Source organism: Struthio camelus, chromosome 2, assembly GCF_040807025.1.
Source record: "Struthio camelus isolate bStrCam1 chromosome 2, bStrCam1.hap1, whole genome shotgun sequence".
Lineage (NCBI taxonomy): Eukaryota > Metazoa > Chordata > Aves > Struthioniformes > Struthionidae > Struthio > Struthio camelus.
Window position 1 is genome coordinate 164205163 of NC_090943.1, and position 18702 is coordinate 164223864.

The window sequence follows — 18702 nt, forward strand, 5'->3', positions numbered from 1 at the left end:
AAGTGATCTTGATGCTGGACATCTTTGTTTTGCATTGGTTTAAATCAGAGCCTTAATGTAGTTTTAATACAGCTTTTTTGTATTCGTTTTCATTCATTAATAGCAGTGTTTAAATAAAATAGCCTTGCTTCCCGTACCTCTTAAAAGAGCACTTCTCTTCGTAAGCCCCGGCACACTCTATAAGCAGTCCCCACCCCAGACTTTCTTTGACTTTTTTCTTTGTACTGCTTCTTTAGAGCTGATATATGATTGCATTGCTGTGTTTTTTCCATTGATACTGCCTTGGATACGAGTGCTGTCGATGGAACGTTTTTTTCTGTTTTAAATGCTGTCACGGTAACGGCTAAGTGAGCCACTGCGGTGTCAGTGCATTGACTGATATTTTGCATAAAGGTTTACAGTGTATTGACATGACGTTCCATTTCTCAAATTTTTGCATATTAAAGATGCTATGATTTATTGCTATTGTGTGTGATATTTTCAATGTGCAAAAAACTGTGAAATGGCTGAGAGCATGTTGTTTCTGGAGGAATCATTACAATGTAAATCTTACCTCGCAGAATCCCGTTGAGATGAATGGGACTTTGTGGTTTACGTAGACTGTGTATGCAACAGTATAAACTACAGTGCATATTTATTGAAAACTTTTTGTTACTACTTAGACTTAGCAGCTCAGCTGTTTCTGTTTTGTTGGTTAGAAATAAAAATGCAGATGTCTCTGTCATTGTTTACATGCTAATGGTCTGAAAAAACTCATTTTTTGGAAATAGTAGTTAAGATCTTTTAAAGAGGCATCTAAAATCCCAAACTGTCGTTTCGCTTCTCTTCGGTCTCAAAACAGAAACCCCACAAATATTTAAATGATCAACTGTATATGTGGCGGGGAAATTATGAGCTTAAAGCTTTTCTTCACTAAGTTCCTACCCAAATTCAAATTAAAATGGCCGAGTTGTAGAATCCCCCAGAAGGTTTTCCAATAGCAATGCTGACAGCCCTTAACTAGAGGTTTTGTCTGCTACTGCTATAAACTTAAATGGGTAAAATACCTTGTAGGTGTGTGTATGTGTTTTTTGTTTTGTTTTTTATGATGTAATACAGAACATGATAGAAGTATTCAGGCCAACGGCCAGAAACTTACTTTGCTGATGGAAGTATATCTTATTTATATTTATATCTATTTTTTAGTTTACAGTTGTCTTAAACCCCAAACCTCAGACAACTAGATGCAGATACAGTAGTATACTTAACTGTATTAGGGTATGTCATGCTATATTTCCTTTTGACCAAGATCTGCTTAGATGAATAACATTAATTCATTAAGTTTTTTAATGTTAATTTGTCCTGTTAAAAGGTTAAGCACCTTATCAAAATATTAATTTAATTTTTAATCTTGTTTAAATAACTTTGTAATTTGAAAGTAATGGATGCTGTAGTAATGTCTTTCACATCTGTGAAGATGAACAATAAAATTGTTTATTTACAAGTTATGGCTCTAATTAATTTCTGGTAATACCTCTTATAACCAGCATAGGTATACTCTACAGTTCATGGAATATTTTATTTAAATGAATAAACTGCACTTAATACATGTGTATAATGGAGTTATTCAAGATAGCACTGATGTCTGCTGAATGGGACATTTTGCACCGGATCTTTATATGGTACTCGCAACGAGCTATTCGTATAGCGTTCAAGGGTGCCCTTTTGCGTACATAGAATTTATATTTGTTTCCACTGAAACTTTCCGTGTTCCAGTGGAAAACAGTTGCTGTTTATTCCCCCCAGAAATGAATAGTACCCTCAAATCGTCAGAGGTCTGATATTTCTGTTTAGTTTGGATAAAGTGGTGCACGTATTCTAGAAATGTATTTCTACTTTGATAATTATGGTTTTATTAGATGATGCTGTGCTATGTGATTATAGCTGGGACAGGAGAGGGGACAGATTTTAAGAAATTACATTCATGTATTGTATTTTGCCATTACTGGGCAAATGGTAACACTTGCACAGTTTATCCAGTAAAATAGGAAGAACTTCCTTCTAGCTAAAAATACTATGCTAATGTCTGTCAATGCATGTCAGTTGTCTAAAAATAATACTTCGTTATGCGTTATGAAAAAGGATGAAAATTGGTGTTATTGGGAAGTTGCATTGTATGTTGATTTTTTTTTTTCCCTCCCCAAAAAGCGTTAACTCTTTATGTGCTCGCTTCCTCCCGCCCCCCCCCCCCCCCCCAGCAATCTAGTTAACTCTGTGGTGCTAGAAGTTGTGATTTCTTCATGTGTTTGCCCAAGCGCATTATGTGGTGAAATCCAGACTCCCAGCACTGAAAGGGGTTATGTGAGAGCATGTTCAATATTTGGGAGTTTTTAAATTGTTTTCAGACTTTTCTTAAAGGAGCATTGTCAACTTTTTCAGTTGCTTCTCTAAAAGTGAAATTTATCTTAAAATTTTAGTTTTTAATTAGGTCTTTTTCTTGAAGCAACTTTTTTCTTTTAATGATCGTCTTAGATCAGCATATGTATTCTAACTTGTAACAACTCCATTCTCTAGGTTATTCTTTGTGACACCGTTGATGGTACTGCCACCCTGAATATAAAAGAGAGAGAAACTAAAAAGACTTTGATAGGTTTTCTGAATGGAGATATAAGCAAATATTTTGTTTTCAGGCTTTTTGTAGGTATTTCACAGAGTGAGAAAAGACGGTGTTCTGAGTACTGAAAATAATTGACAGTGCCCCTTTAAAACAGAAGTTGATTGTGCTACACTTGAATCTATTTTTCATTTGTATTGAAAATAATATTAACTGTTGCTTTAAAATGTTTTGAATACTAAAGTTACTTTAAAAGATCAAAGTAGAATACAAGAACTACAGTGAAGAAACCGAAATAAAAGTATCAATTTTTTATTATTTATTCAGGAGATTTCACCTAAACCACAAAGTCAGAAAAAAAATGAAGCTGATATTAGCAGTTCTGCCAGCATTCAGAAACCTGCACTGTTATCCTCAACTTTGTCTTCAGGAAAGGCTCGCAGCAAGAAATGCAAACAAGAATCTGGAGATTCTTCTGGGTGTATAAAGCCCCCTAAATCACCACTTTCCCCAGAGTTAATACAAGTCGAGGATTTGACGCTGGTCTCTCAGCTTCCTTCTTCTGTGATAAATAAAACTAGTGAGCACAGACATTTTAAAAAATTCCGTAATTACTTATAGTCATAAGATATACAGAAAAATATTTTTCGTTGTGAATCAATGTCGCTTTTAAAAATTTATCTGCTTTTAAAAATGAGTCTGCTGTTTAAAAAAAAAAAAAAAAAAAAAAAGCTAAAGTGGAGAATTAGGGGTAGTTCAATATTTTAAAAAGTCAAGTCACATAATAAGGCGTATGAATTACTCTTCCAGACATAACACATTTATGTTTATAGAGTAAGTTATGACTTTAATGGTTGAGTTCCACTGTAGTTTAAATCTTCACGTTACTAGTAACAGTGATGCAGGAAAAACCAAACCTCCCCGCTGAAGGGGCCTGATTCATTAAAAAGAAAAGACATGCGTCTTGATTGTGGATCTTTCCCTTTCTGAGAAATTCTGCTTTCAGTGGACTGATATGCTGTATCTATTAACTGCAGCATTCCTTACCTTATGTGATATTTCTACCAAATATGACATGAAAGAAAAGACTAGTTCAAGGTCTGTGGTAGGAAATGGCAAGATCTGATATATGTAACTCATAAAAATACCATAGGCGTTCAGCCGTTTAACGTGCAGGACTGACTTGCAAAGTACCAAAAAGCTGGTTGGCAGAAGAAAAGGGGAAAAACATATGCTGCATCCTTGCATATACTATTTTTTTGGATGTTGAAGAGCATATAAGCCAATATAGGTAGAAATATTTTTATAATTTTTGTTGCGAATGAATTCAGATTTTAGTCTTTAGTCAGACCTTGTAAAACAGGCTGTTCATTGCCAGAAGTGTGTTAAGTGATGAGGCCAAGAGTTAAAATAAATGAGTTACTGTTAATCAGAAGCTAAGGTTTTTGTCTCACTTTCAGAGTAGTGATTAAAATAAGGACCGAAGAATTTACCTGCATGATACGTTCCCCCTTGGCCTTTAATTGATATCTTCTCTTAGGAGATAGCTGTTTCTTTTAATATTTTGTCGCAGGTAGCTTTAATGGGAGAGGGAGGTGAGCAATTCGGTCGTCTTTGTTTATTCAAGAAACATTGGTTTAGACTGTATCTCTAGGTGTTTCCACTAAATATTAGTTATCTATACTGTATCCGCATCCCCCCCCAGACTATGATAAGTAAGCGTCCTTGAGGATGTCTGCAGTTTTGACTGAAGTTAGACTTTTAGTTAGTAATATTTTAAAAACAGCATAATTTTAAAATGGGCAGCTTAATAGCTTAGATCTTGGTAGCATTGTCTTTTGAGCAGTGGCTTTCAATTCTTGACCAACTCTAGTGGAAACTGAATTAGTTTACTTTGTCTGTATTTTTGAATCTGCACGTCTTTGACTCTCAAAACGATCTATATGAGAAAAGTGATTTACTATGTAATAATACACGAGTTGATGTTTTTCTGAGGCAGAGTTCATGAAACTATGCAAAAGTGGAGAGGTTTAGGGATGTGTGTGTGGTTTTCTTTTTTAATGAATCAGGCCCATGATATCCTATATCAATCCCCCTTTTTTTTTAAATTTGAGGTTCTTGAGACTTCTTGCTATGCCATGCACTGACAGTGTACATTTGAAGTATAGTTGGGGTATTGATATCAGGGTAGCATAAAACGGGGAGATCAGGTATAAACTACTGATTTTGTGTGCTTATTTTTAAAGTTGTTTGTTAATAGTATTCATGACTTTTAGCTATTTAACTGTGTTCATTTATTTAACTATGATCTGATGTTGCAAAACCCTATTGCCCGATTCCATTATAAGTAGTCTACTCTCATGGGTGTTTTGGGTGTTTTTGCTTATTGTAAATACACTTTATCAACGGGAAAGTAGATGCCTTAAAAACATATAATAAGCAAAACCCAAAATCATGCCTCAAACAACTTTTTTCTGATAGTCGTGGTTTTTAATTACTTTTACCAATTCTATTATGATTACTAATTCTGCAGAAGAGAGCTATTTAAAGCATTCCCCATCTCTAGATGTCTAAAATACTACGGTAAGGTTATGGTATATATCTCTGCTTCATGAACATTGAAAGATCTCTTTTTAGGTCCATCACAGCCAGTGAATTCCCCTAGATCCTACAAACATAGCCAGCGGAGGAGAAGATCACAGCGTTTAGCCACTTGCTCGTTGCCTGATGATTCTGTAGAACAAGTTTCCTCTCCCTCTACAGTTACTGATGGAAAAGTGTTCTCCATCAGTGCTCAAAATCAACAGCCATCAAAATTGGAGGGTAATGTATCTTAATCTAATAAAGAACAGCCCAACAGAAATTAAATCGTAAAGATTAGACGTTTTTCATCTAATGGGATGTTTTGACTAATTGTAGCTATAGCTCTATGCTGTTCATATGTTACGTAACACCACAACCCAGTCTGTTATTTATTGGGCCTATGTATCTTTTTTTTAATGTTACATTTTTTCTTTTATGTAGTACCTGATGTTGCTCATATGTCACTTGAGAAGCGTGGACCATGTCTCCCTCTTGACTTAAGCCGTAGTTCCGAAGTTACAACACCATTATCCACAGAATCCACTTTCCGTAATGAATATCCCAATAAAGAAAAGGAAGATATTCAGATGATTACATATCTTTCTTCCAAAGCAGTAACTGATGGAAGAGTAGCTACAACAGCGTCAGGTAAAGAGATTCAGTTTACAAGCAGTTAGGTTTGTAGTTGTAGGGTTAAAACGTGTATATTCAATCACACAGAGAGAAGGGATAAACTTTTTTTTTTCCTACAAGCTTCCAAACTTGTCTCTCTTTGTGGGATCCATCTGGATTCTCTGTCTCCTACCAGCTTTAACCTGCATTGGCACTTTCTCTAATGTACTTTAAGGTAGATCTGACTTAATCCTACAGACAGTGGCATATACAAAGTAGTATTTCTTCCTAAAGACTTTTTTAACCTTAAAACCTGTAAGTTATTTTATATAGATGTTTACTAACATACTAATATATGTGATGAACTCATTTATCTTGTGACTTCAGCTTTAAAACTAGCTAGAATTTTCAGAGTCAGTCAGCATTCCTTTGCAAACCTTTGCTCTGGTTTGCAGTGGAAATTTTGTTATTTGCCTTTTAGGAAATACAACTTGAAAATATTTCTGAAAATTCCTCTGTAATTTGTATAGATTACGGAAGGGTTCACCTTCACAGAGTTTGTATAGAGCCCTGTACTGGAACTCGGCACTGCATCTCGCTTTGACAGTTTACTGGGTCACTTGGATGTAAGCAGTTAGAGGCTCAGGGGGAAGGGTTTATGTACTAGTGTCTGGACCCTAAAAGTGTGTACTTGCCATTGGGGTGTGTGAAGTGTCCATGTACCTTCCCCCCCCCCCGCCCCCCCTTCTGAAATAAGCTTTTTATATAGGTGTCAATCAAACTGGGTTTTAATTGACTTCCAAGACATAATTCTTTCATTAGCCTTTTTTTTGAACGAGAAAGCTGTTCGGTAAATTAGGAGGAAAATCAAGTTACTGTACAATGCTGGGGAAGTTTTTGATGAGTGTGATTCAAAATAAGGGAGGGGAGCATGACCTTAAAGTATGTAACTTGATGCTATCCTGAAAAGATAACTTAGTCTTGTTTAGGAGAAAAACTGTAGCAACTCTGTGTTAAGTGAATATATAGCTGCAGTATTTGATAGGTCACTAAGTATTTTTATTTAAAATATATGGCCCCTTCTTGAGTATCTGCCAATGCATGTTCCCACTGACTCTAAAGTTGCAGCATAGTTGCTTAACTTGATGCAGAAAAGGCTGGAGAGGACTTTTGGTCAATATTCTGTAGATTAAATTATGATTGTAAATACCCTTTCTCCCAAAAAACTGTTGGTCTCTTCAACTAATTTGTGAAATTAAGGATGACAGGGATTTCTAAAGAGCTGTTAAAGGTTTTAAAAAGTTACTTGATTTGTTGAGTAAAACTGCAACAGGCTTGGTTTGCCTTTGATATTACGTTAATAGTTGAATCATTCCTGAGAAAATTTATTTTGCAAAAGCCCTTTTATCTCATGTCTTTTGCCACTAAGAAAAGTGGTTTGAGGGTCTTTGTATTTGCCCACTTGGAGAACAAGATCATGAAAGAAACACAGCTTCCAGCTACCATCTGTTGCTGCTTTTATTAGAACTCCTTTCAGTTACTGCAAATTTAACTGACTCTAGCTTTTCTGAGTATGTTGTCTTGATAAGTGAAGGCATAGGTGCTTACTGCCTGCTTCCCTCACAGGACTGCCTAGGGATTCAAATCGTCTGATTCGAAACCCTCCTCCTTTTCTGTGTCCATGTATATTATTGTACCAATTTACTGATGAGCTCGACTTTATTTGTGGCCACAGTTGAATCTAACCAAAGAAATAACCTGCTTTGTAGCCCCGTTTAGTTACGACTGAAAAACATTTGACACGTCAAAACACTTTGTGTCAGGGAAAGCCATGCCCTGACATTAAACTATCCGTTGTTGCTACTTGAGTCTAGAATGAGCAAGTAGAACCTTTGCTAAAGGTGCTTAACTAAAGGCGCTTGAGCACGTGCGATTGCCCAGAATTCTGCCATAGCTCAATACAGTGAGTAGAATCAATGCTTGTTATCATTTCTCTTATCTAATGAACCTCTTAAATGGTGGCATTTGTAGTATTTGGGCAAACTAATATACAAAGGAGGGATTTCCAAAGCTTTCCTTCCTCAACTCTGATGATATTTGAAAGCCCTGTGAATAATGATAGCTGTTTACTTGCATATGGAGAAACATCTGGCTGCCCAAATGTAATTAATATATTGTGGGGTTGTGCTGCTCTTCTGTGCCAGAATTTGAGAACTCTGGTGTGAAATCCGGGCTCCTCTGTAATTATCTACTTTTTTTTTTTTTTTTTTTTAATTTGAAAGAACTATTTTAAATTCACTTCAACTTCCGATATTTTAGATTTCTTTAGATTCCGTTGAAGCAACCTGGACAAATCTTTGTCTCTAATCTTCTAGATTTTGCCAGTACTGTGGAATTTGCTAAGTGTGCCTGAGTCAGAGTAGCTGTGTTTTTACTCCCGGAAAATTTGATAGATAACAATAGATAATTTTAGAAATTATGGAGGTAAGGGAAATGTTTAGCCTTAAGTAGCTTATCGTGATCACTGACTGTTCTGAAGGTAGCTGCAGAAGAGTACTATTTAGACTACTATGTAGACACAGGGATGTAATTTGTGATTTTGAAAGTATAGACTCCTGATGTAGGGTATCTGTTGAGCCAATCGAAAAAATAATTTTAGACTGTCAAAAATAATGCTTTTTAATGACTTCTTACTGAAAAGCTACTAGCTTGGTGCCTTTCAAAGGAAAGGGATGAGAAAACGGATAATTTTCTGTACTGAAATGCAGAAACGTATATGGCAATTTATAGCATTAGCACAATTTCCTTCACAAAGTCGCTGTTCAAAATGAACAACTCGTCATTTTGTAAAGGCAGTTGGAAGAGCGTTGTAACCAGTTCCTTCAGTCTACAGGCTGCATGGCACTACTGTATTGTTCCGGTAGCCCTCGCATGCTGATATGTAATTTTTCAATTGAGGTACTGCTTTGGCTAAACTGGTTATATGGACCCATTTGTGTGTGGCTGATACTGTAAACACACACGGTTGAGAAAATTCCTTCTTTGATTTGTCAGACTGCTTAAAATGTAGGTAGTTTGCTTTTTCTGTCACTGAGCCTATTACAGACTTCAAATTCACGATCAATCTGAACACATTCAGAGCAGTATTTTTGCAGTGCCAAGTACATGAAGTTCGGGTCTTTTGTAATTATCAGTTTCTTTAAAACCGTGGTCCTTTTTCTTGGTTTCTGTAGCTCTACACCATTTGTGTTAGTTTGGTAGTTATATGCGTAGCAAACGTAACTTCAGCAAGCGATCTGAATTTTAAATTTTAAGCAGAAAGAAAAGTTAGTGTTACATGTTAGCTGCTATTCCCTGTTCTAGCTCAGTCTAGATGATTTAGCTACTAGAGTAACGTTTGGTTGACTAAATGGAAACAAATCACACACTAAAGAAAATAGTCATTGTATACTTTTGTGTAGTTCAGAGTTTACTGCAGCGTGACCAAGAAACCACTGCTGTATGGACATTTCAGAAAAAGAAATCAGTTATTTTTTTAATAAACTTTTGGCAATTTTGTTAGTTACCCTGCCTTTAAGATATGTTGAGACTCTAACAAAGTAAACCTCCTATTACTTTACGGACTTTTTTTTTTTTTTTTTCCTATTGCTAACATCTGTTGGCAATCAATTTTGGGACTCTGTTTCCAATGCCTTCTGCCATTCTGCCTGCCCTGAAGTTTCCAGCTGATTCTGTGGGCTAGTTCTTTGTTGAAGGCAAAGAACCACCTTTCATGTCCTCACGCTTCCTAGAGACCCTGTTCTGTGCAGAGCCTATTACTGTCCGTAATGTGTATTTAAAGGGTACGTTGATATCCCCATCCTAAGCACTGAAAATTCAAAACGCCAAAAACAGTTACTCTACTTTGTTTTCCTGGCAGAACGCAGACTTACCCTGGTTGCGTTCTGCTCAGAGTGGTACGTTAGTATGGATGTTGGTATTTTTTGTTACTAGGAAAGGTGAAACATCAGGGTGCCACGGGGTGGCATCCGATGTAACAAAGTAAGGCACTTCAGGTAGATATAACTTACTTTAGTTGGCTGAACTGAAGTAAGCTGTGCTACTAAAAGCAGTTCTTGCGCTACTGCGTGCGTACCACGGCGTTCTGCGTTCACGCTAGTGGGGCTCGTGTCGCTTTAACCTTACCAGCCCACGTAGTGAAGCAGCATTAGAAAAGTGCCTTAAAGCAGGTGGGAAATTTCTGTGATTTGCATTTGGTTTTGATGTGAAATTAGTTTTTTTGTGATATCATAAGGTGATAAAATTGATCTTACAGCAATGCCACAATCATTAATTTTTTCAAGTCTGATCTTGTAAGTGTCTGTCTTTCTGCTGAGCGTTGGTATCAGACCTCCCGTGCTGCACTATGTGGAGATGGTATACTAGACTCGCGAGCAGGAATAAATGGCAATTAAAAATACCAGTTAAAAAAAGAAATATGGTAATGTCTTCATAAAAGATATTTTATAAATTTATATTTGCTTTATTGTATTAGTTACCTAGTCTCTAGACTGTGATTATCTACTTTAGTTTTGGAGCTACTTGTAAAAGTGAAATTGTGATTTTCAATCTATAATGATTTCTGTTATATTACTTTATATACTTTATGTTAATAATATTAACTAATAATTAATTAGTAATAAGTAAGTGCCAGGAATAACTTAACAGATTATGCAGGCATAATAGTAATTTATCTTTTCTGGTTACTATAGAGATGGCATTTAGATAGCGATGTCATTTAGATGGATATTTGTGTGACTGTAGCAGACTTTTGCCTAGGACAGCTATTTCCCCAAACCTTTGTCAGTTATTTAGTTACTGACTAATTCAAGTCGGGCGTCTTTGTGTTTAAAAATTGAGATACTGAAGTTTGCATTGTGATTAGTGATAGCAGAGCGTATATGAATGTCTGAGGTCAGGATTTCTTTTGCATAGTGAAGTTTTAAATACTTTTTTAAATAGACAGATCAGGACTAATTTTCTCTGGAGATTGTTTGGATAAAGCGTTCTCAGAGCTTTTCGTCCTAAGAGCAGTGACCTAACCAAATTATCTCATGTGCATTTGAGTGCTCCTCTTGTGCTCCCCTTAGAAGTGGTTCAGCAGGATGAGACCCTGATAACATGGTCATGTGGAGAAGTGTCACACTTTTTTTTCTCTTCTTTGAAACGCTAAAAAAATCATTGTTGCTCTGCAAACTGCAGAACAGCTTCAGTCCTGTAGCAGCGACTAGCAGTTAATTAGGAAACCAAAGAAGGATTAATGTGGATGGTGTTTTGTGTTGATGATAAATATATTACGGGGACTTGCCTCACTGGGATATAGAGAAGGGCAAGAGCCCTTTAACGTTAGACCAAATCTGAAAGGGTTATGATCTTAGGTGAGGGGGCCCATTCAAGCTACCAAAAGGCACAGGTAGCCTCAGCTGTAGCGAGGCAGCTTGCATCTTGCGTTAAAGCCAGCACCCGGAGTGAGCGGCTGCTTCTGGCTGCTGACTCGAGTGCATAGTACCTGGTAATGTCTTGCATCTTATAGCTGTGAACGTCGGGCATTTAAAAATGTTGTATGCTGTGGTAGATAACCTACCTCCTATTGCTTTTGCTGTCCATGCAGCTTTCTCACTCTGTGACGTTTTGACTGTTTTCCTTAGAGGAGGCTGCCTAGGAGCTAGAGTAAGTTTCGTTTAGAGGGTATGTTTGATCGTAACAGAGCTGGGGTTGGTCTTTCCAAGCATGGAAAGCTTTTTCATGGAGCCATCCCCAGGACATCCTTGTTACTTCCTCCAGAATCTTGTTAAGACTCTCGAACTTACCAAGTTATCTTAACAGTGCTTATTTCAGTGTTTTTTATTTTTATGTTACTCAGCATTGTAAAGAGGGAGCTCAGAGCTGTTCCAAATCAGCTTTGTAGTTTGTCTTATTTAACGTCTTGACCATTAGCAGGTTTCCTTCAGGATGTTTTTCTTTGGTCCAACAGTTTCATGAGCAAATGATTTTTTGGATGCTGATCTTTTTGTTGGGCTTATATATATGCTTTATATATATGCACATGTATGAATAAACATATGTATATATGTTGGGTTTATATATGTTGAGAGCCCCTAAAGATGGCTTGCCTGATAACAGTTAAATGAGGCTTAAAGCTCATTATATGGACCAATGCAGTTGCAAAGGAATTTGAGCAATATTGGTAAAGTTCTTTATAAATAGCTTTTGTTCTAGTTTGATTATTTGAAAATTCCATCATCCTGTTTGATTATAAATATCGGCAATGAAAAACTAGTTTTAGAATTCGTTCAGCTGTTTTTTCCTAGTAAGTGCTGAGGTTAAAGAAAACCCACCCATATATTCCAAGGTTCACTGACTAGTGCACAATGAGGGTTGTCGGTATGAATATGTTACTGAGTTCTGACAAATTTTCATAGTATTTTGCACGTAATTCATGTGTATTGAATATACACGTTAAAGACAGTGTGATAGGAAGTGTATCAAACCAATAAAAATGCAATAAGCTGAAGTGTAAATTTCATACTGAACACCGAAAGTGTTGTACAAGAGCTAAGAGTCTCTGTTTACATAATAGAAGAGTAATTAAAATCATGTTGATAGTATCAGCTGTTCGCATAATAGAAGAATAATTAAAATAATGTTGGCACTATGAGCACTTTTATACTTGTTGTTGACGTGGGTTTCTAATGCAATGAAATGAAAAGGAAACAAAAAGGCTTAAAGGTAGAGTGCAGTATGTTTAAATTAATGTTCCTGTTTAGAAAGTGGATGCAAATTCCCAAATAGATGAAGACTCCTTCTTTGGCATGTAACATCTTGTATGTAAGAATGAGATCTAGGCATTCGTATGCAGTAATTATATGTTGACTGTGATAATATTACCAATATTTGACGTTTCGGTGATCTGACCGAGCCAGTGAACTCTCTGCAATCCTTGCTGAATGCCTAGTAAATTTGTCTTCTTATTTTCAGCACCCTCGTCCCATGTACATGCCTTACATCTGGAAATGCCTTTAACCAATAGTCTAAAGTTACCCAAAGGGAATAGTAAAAAAAAGAGGTCTTCCACATCAGTGAGCTCTGAAGGGACAGAGATACAGTACTCTGTGCCCATAAAGGAGAAATGTTTTGAAAGTCTGAAGGAGAAAATATTAAAGAACGTGATTGAGAAGGACAAGCATTCAGAAGTTGGTAAACTACAATGCTTTTTGTTTCCAGTGCTTTAGAAAATAAAAATAACTGTACAGTGACATTAAAAATCAATGTGCTGCTTGTGTATTTCTTAATGTTATGTACCAATAGGTCTTTTTGCAGTCTAATGATATTTACAAGAAAACAGGTCATCAGCCCGACATTACACTAATGTCATATGTTCTTCTTCAATTTGTAGGTGCAGTGAGACTGGAAAGGAAAGGAAAACTGGAAGAGAAAAGCTCCTCAACATACGGTATGTACAGAGCAAGAACATTTTGGGGGAAGGGGGAAAGACAAAGGTTTGGAAATGTAGTAGCGTATACAGATCTAACGCTTTACTTTCTGTCCCTGAAGTGTTAATATAAAAGTATACAAATATTTCCAGGGCCCAGGTGCAATTTTTTTTTTAGCTCTTACATTTTATATGTGCAAAAAGCTTGTAGTGAAAGAAAAATTTTATAAGAAAAAATGCAAACGCAAATAACAAGGATTTGGAACAATCCAAGTAGTATCTGTGACAGGAGCAGATAGCAGTATCTGTTCTAGGTAAGAAGCCCAAACCAAAGCTGATTTTAGTTGAATTAGTGATATTGTATTTATTTCTGTGTACTGACAGGTAAAATAAAAGAAAATAACCAAGTGTAACTGACAAAACCTTTGGCAATTCTTGAACAAAAATCTAAATTCAAAAGGGTTTAGTTCTTCCCTGTGTAAAAATTCTGGTTATAGATGAACAGGAATTTATATGTGGATTAGCTTTTTTTTTTCTTTTTTTTTTTTTTTTTGCCAAGAGGGAAAAGTTCTGTTCCTATACCTACCAAGTAGATAATAAGACTTAATTTCTGTGCAGGAAATATCTCCTTGAAGTCAGTACTTAAGGATTATTTTACACCACAAGTCAATTTTATCTTTATTTAGCTCACAGCTCATTGCTTAGAAAATGATTATAGAATGATATGTTGTGGGATACATTTCATCTGGGAAGAATTAACAGGGTAGCTAGGTACTTTGTCTTGAAATAATTCTATCCTCGTGAGAATGTCAGCAGTGCTTATAGGTGACCAGCAGTGCAAAAAATGTAATAAATTTTGTTCAGAATCAGTTTTATGTGAGGATGTTGCTGTTTAGTAGAAAACTGACAGCATCAGCAGTATTGTGAGTCTGTTGCTGAAATCACCTTTGAATCACATTCTGTAGGTGTAATGCGTGTTTTTCAGATGACATTATCTTTCTGGTTGGGAATTTGCCCTTTTTAAAAACTTTGATTTTTCTCCTGCCCAAACATTTGTTATGTGTTTATAAGCTATTTAAATCTATCACTTTGTGTGCTTTGTTGTATTTTTTTTTTTTTTTCCTCCTATGGTATCTGATTTGGCAATACTTAACATTGTAAAATGTTATTGAGAGCGTTTCCTCTGTACCATTCTACCATCAATTAATAAGAGACTAACACCTAAAATATCGAGCAAATTGAAGCCTCTTGATCTGAGTAGGTCACCAGAATAGCGTGCATTTCCTTGTCACTGCTGGTAAAAATATTTATTTTTGTTATTTCAGGTAAAAAGAAAGAAAAGGAAAAGGAGAAAAAAGATAAAAAGGAGAAAGATCATAAATCAAAACAGAAAAAGAAGAAGAAGAAAAAGAAGAAATCTAAGCAGCATGGTAAGTTTAGTATGTATTTTTTTGAAAATGAGAGGAACTGGTGGATCTTGTTTTTGGCATTCATAGCTAAGTATTAAAACTTGTTTCTAAGCAATATAAATCTAAAACTTCAGAAACTGCAAAGAATACATTTTTGGTCTTATTGTTGAAAGAATACTTTGTGTGATCTCATTTCTGTGTTTATAACTTGCCTCTAAATTATAGTTTTCATAGGCATTTTGATTATTTGTCTTCCTTTGCAAGATGTACACGTGTGCTCTTTTCCTCTCTACAGATTTTTCATTTGAACTTCTGTGTACCCATTCTATATACCCATAGTTTGGTTTGCAATTTAAAATTATTCTCACGCCTAGTCTGTTGCTAAATCTGAGGTCTACAGTGTAAAATGCAGCCTCTCCTTAACAGTTCATGCTTAACTGCTGAGGTCTGTATTTCTGTTGAAACAGCCTTGTCTGTTGTCTTGACAAATGTTGGTGCTGTTTGTTTTCAGCTCTTTTCCGTATGCTGATACTTTGACCATATCACTCATCCTTTTCCTTTCTCTTTTATTTCCCCTCCTTTTTAGAACAAAAACAACTTATATTTCAGATATAAGGCTCTAGGTAGCCTGTTTCACCGTACTTGTGTGCTCTTTAAAACTTTCCAACCAATTCTTGCTTTTTTCCTTAGTTGAGTAATACCAGAGAGTGATTTTTAGCCACACCCTTACTGTAAGTCTCCTTGTCAAGTTTTTCATAGAAAGCCTCCCGATATTTTTTTAAAAATCAACTTAGAGAAATAATTATCCTGCTGGACAGTTCAGTCTTACCATTTCACTTTATTTCTTCCCCTTTTTCTCCCTCCTTGGGTCTTATGATCTTCTATAAACTTAAGTGACAAATTGCTTGTGTCAAGGTTTACTTTTTTTTTTGCATTCCAGTGCAATTTTGGCTGTAGCATTATGGTAATACAAATAACAGCATGGGCAAATGCAAACTCAATCTCTAGCTTTTCTCTAGCTTTGCCAAAGACTGAGCTTTTGCGTGTTATACCTGCTTACCTCAAGAACTGTTTCAGGAGGTAAAATAATACTACTTATTTTTATCTTACTGCTGTTATTTTTGTAGGATATCTTTACATAGTCAAAAATAAAAAAAATGAGAACATAGCTATACTAAGGACTGTCTATTAGATTGGTTTTGCTTTCATGTACCTTGAGCGTGTACTTCACTAGATATCAGTGATAGTACCTCTGACTAAAATTTCTTAAAATGTGGGAAGGTAGAAATTAAAAACCTATCAAATATGGATTTTTCTTCTATAAAATATTCTTCGTAAGCATGTAGAAAAATCCTATGCATATGTAGACATTCTGACCACAGATTTTTAAAGATACCTTGTGGATCTCTAGGGTGATTAAGCATTTGTCTGCCAAAAACTTTTGCTATAACATGAAAAAGCTTCCAAATAATGCAGTACTTGAGCATGAACAGTGTTAGGTTTCACATACTTCACTGTCTGTATATTGGGGTACTGTAAATTTTAAACTATAAACTTTATTAGAGACTGTTACCTGAAAATTATTGGGAGTTTTTTGCTTATATTGGGAAGGCATTTGCAAGAGGATGCTGTTAGATATCCAGAAGTCTTTATTTTATTTTGTTGTATTTTTTTTTTTTTAAACAAAGAAACCCACAGTCACAACCGCGAAACCTAAGTAGTTCTGACTACTTCATGGCAGATTGATTCGTTACTCCCCGCAGAAGTAATAATGCTTCCCTGTCATGTTAGGAAGATACTCAAAAGCAATGTGTCATCACTTTGTGTACAGCAATATCCTCAGAAGCACAATCTCAATACAGTTTTATAAGTGTAAGAAAAATAATTTGTGCGTTCCTCTATACTCTGAACATATGACAGACTGACTGTTGGTGCAAAAGTTTGAAGAATGCTTGCATAAAAATAAGTAAAGTAATGATTGAATCATTTGAGAAAAAATCTTTGGAATAAAACTATTTAGTAGGTACCAAGTTAAGCTATGTATTTGAAATGTGTCTAAAACCTACAAATATATTTTCTGTAATTGGAACAACTATTGCACAGTATTGCCATGAACCTTCCATTTCACATATTTCCTAAGAAAGGTAAATAGAAAAGTTCTCTTGCATCTCTGAAGATGCAAAATCTTCAGTATTTATTAAATATTGGAATATAGTTGAATCAACAGGAAAGACTGACGTGGTGCACAGTTTAAAACCTTTGGGAGGAGTTAGATGCAATGCTTGTAATTATTAGGAGAAATTAGGAGAGAACTGTATACCTCATAATACTCCAATAAAGAGAGGCCTTAAGTCCAGATGCAGAAATGAGTGTTGGTGGAGAAAAAAAAAACTTGAGCATTTTAATTCTATCCAGATTCATCTCTTAGAAGTCCTTTTCTAGCAATCCAGAGGCTGTCCGTCTGAACCCTTAACCAAGGAAAAAGAAAAATTCTTTGGCAGATCCTTGCTCCAGTGTCAGACCCTGAAAAAGTTTACTGAAATATGGTCTATCAAAAGAAGCAGTCTTCTCTTTCCCTAGGATAGCTCATTCTGCTATCAGGGCACTGCAGAAATGAAAGAGTGAGACGTACTCTGTCCCATTTGAATCATAAATTGAGGCGTCTTGGGGAAGAAGAGGGAGAGGCAACATTGTGTGCTACAGTGAATTTTGTGTAAGGCTTAAAAAAAAAAAAAAACCCACCACCTTATCCCTCAGTGCTGTGAGTATATGCATGACTGACTGTTCATATCAAACTCTTATAAAGTAGAAGGTTAGGTATCTTCTGTTGTTAATACTAGTCTAATTCATTGAGTTTGATAACGGTACAACACAAAGTAGTGGACACAATTAGTGTTTTAGAACATTGCAGTTTATCATCTCTGATTCTGACTTCTCTACAGCTAGTTTGCTTAGAAATCGTGCAGTAGATTGATTCTTTTCTTGACAGAAAGAAAAAGTAAATGTTGACAATGACTTTATGGAAGGAACTTAGGAGAGAAGCATGTTGTGGAACCCATTGTAAGAGCTGTAGATGCATGTGGTAGCAGGAATGCTTTCACAGAATGAAAATTCACAGAAACCTGATTAGTCGTTGAATTCCAAAGTGAAACTTTATAAGAGGCGTAAATGAATAGCTAATCTAATTACTGCTGGGCTTGCCTGGAACACTCTCCAGTCGCTATGATAAGAACATACTTGCAACCTTTTTTCTTGGGAGCGTTTCAACTAGCAGAGTCTGCAGGTAAGGGTAGCGTTTGTAGCATTCTGCTACAAGTAGACCTGAGGAACAAGAGCATATCTAAAGATGGTAAGTGACGCGGGATGAATTGCAACAATGAGTTTATGAGATCATCTTTTCTCACACAGTGATAAAACGTTAAATAAAGAATTTTACAAGAACTTATGAAGCACTTCTACCACTTCATACTTGCACAGTTTCATCATCCTAATACCTAAATGTTGATATTCTTTACTTTTCAGCATAATGTGGTTTTCGTCCACGTTTGTTATTTCTTGTTTTTGTGACAATTTTCTGTTAACTACTTTAATGGCAGATAATCTTTTGGTGTTTGTTTTTCAGATTATTCGGATTATGAAGACAGTTCTGTTGAATTCTTGGACAGATGCTCCTCTCCGTTAACACGGTCCTCGGGGAGCTCCCTGACTTTGCGCAGCATGTTCTCAGAGAAGAATACATCGTACCAGTATCCAAGAGCTATCTTATCTGTTGACCTTAGTGGAGAAAGTAGGTTAACTGAACTGAAACTTTCAGTTTGGAGGTTTAATTCCTTAAGAGTGAGAATCTTAAAGGAAAAAATTGGGTTTGTGTTTGGGGTTGCAGCTGATTTGTTTCATCTGTTTAAATCAAAATGCTTACGCTCTTCAAGCTGTTCTGCATTGTATTTGCTTTGATTAATTGTTGCTACCTCTGCTTTTGAGGTGATCACATTGTATTAAAGGCTTTTAGCAGAGTTCATCAAGCAACCTAACCT

At 35.9% G+C, this 18702-nt stretch overlaps 1 protein-coding gene across 18 annotated transcripts in view; it reads left to right on the forward strand.

Annotated features, from left to right (window-relative positions):
* The window catches only part of PHF20L1 (PHD finger protein 20 like 1), a 55033-nt gene that overhangs the window by 23775 nt on the left and 12556 nt on the right, over positions 1–18702 (forward strand). For 6 of the 18 annotated variants that reach the window (XM_068933344.1, XM_068933349.1, XM_068933350.1 and 3 more), the window contains 7 exons: positions 2921–3173; positions 5219–5416; positions 5618–5824; positions 12806–13024; positions 13224–13280; positions 14585–14689; positions 18291–18455. In XM_068933344.1, the coding sequence (XP_068789445.1) occupies positions 2921–3173; positions 5219–5416; positions 5618–5824; positions 12806–13024; positions 13224–13280; positions 14585–14689; positions 18291–18455 (1204 nt within the window). The remainder of the gene's footprint in view (positions 1–2920; positions 3174–5218; positions 5417–5617; positions 5825–12805; positions 13025–13223; positions 13281–14584; positions 14690–18290; positions 18456–18702) is intronic. The other 12 variants (XM_068933357.1, XM_068933360.1, XM_068933359.1 and 9 more) reach the window with 3 other exon arrangements.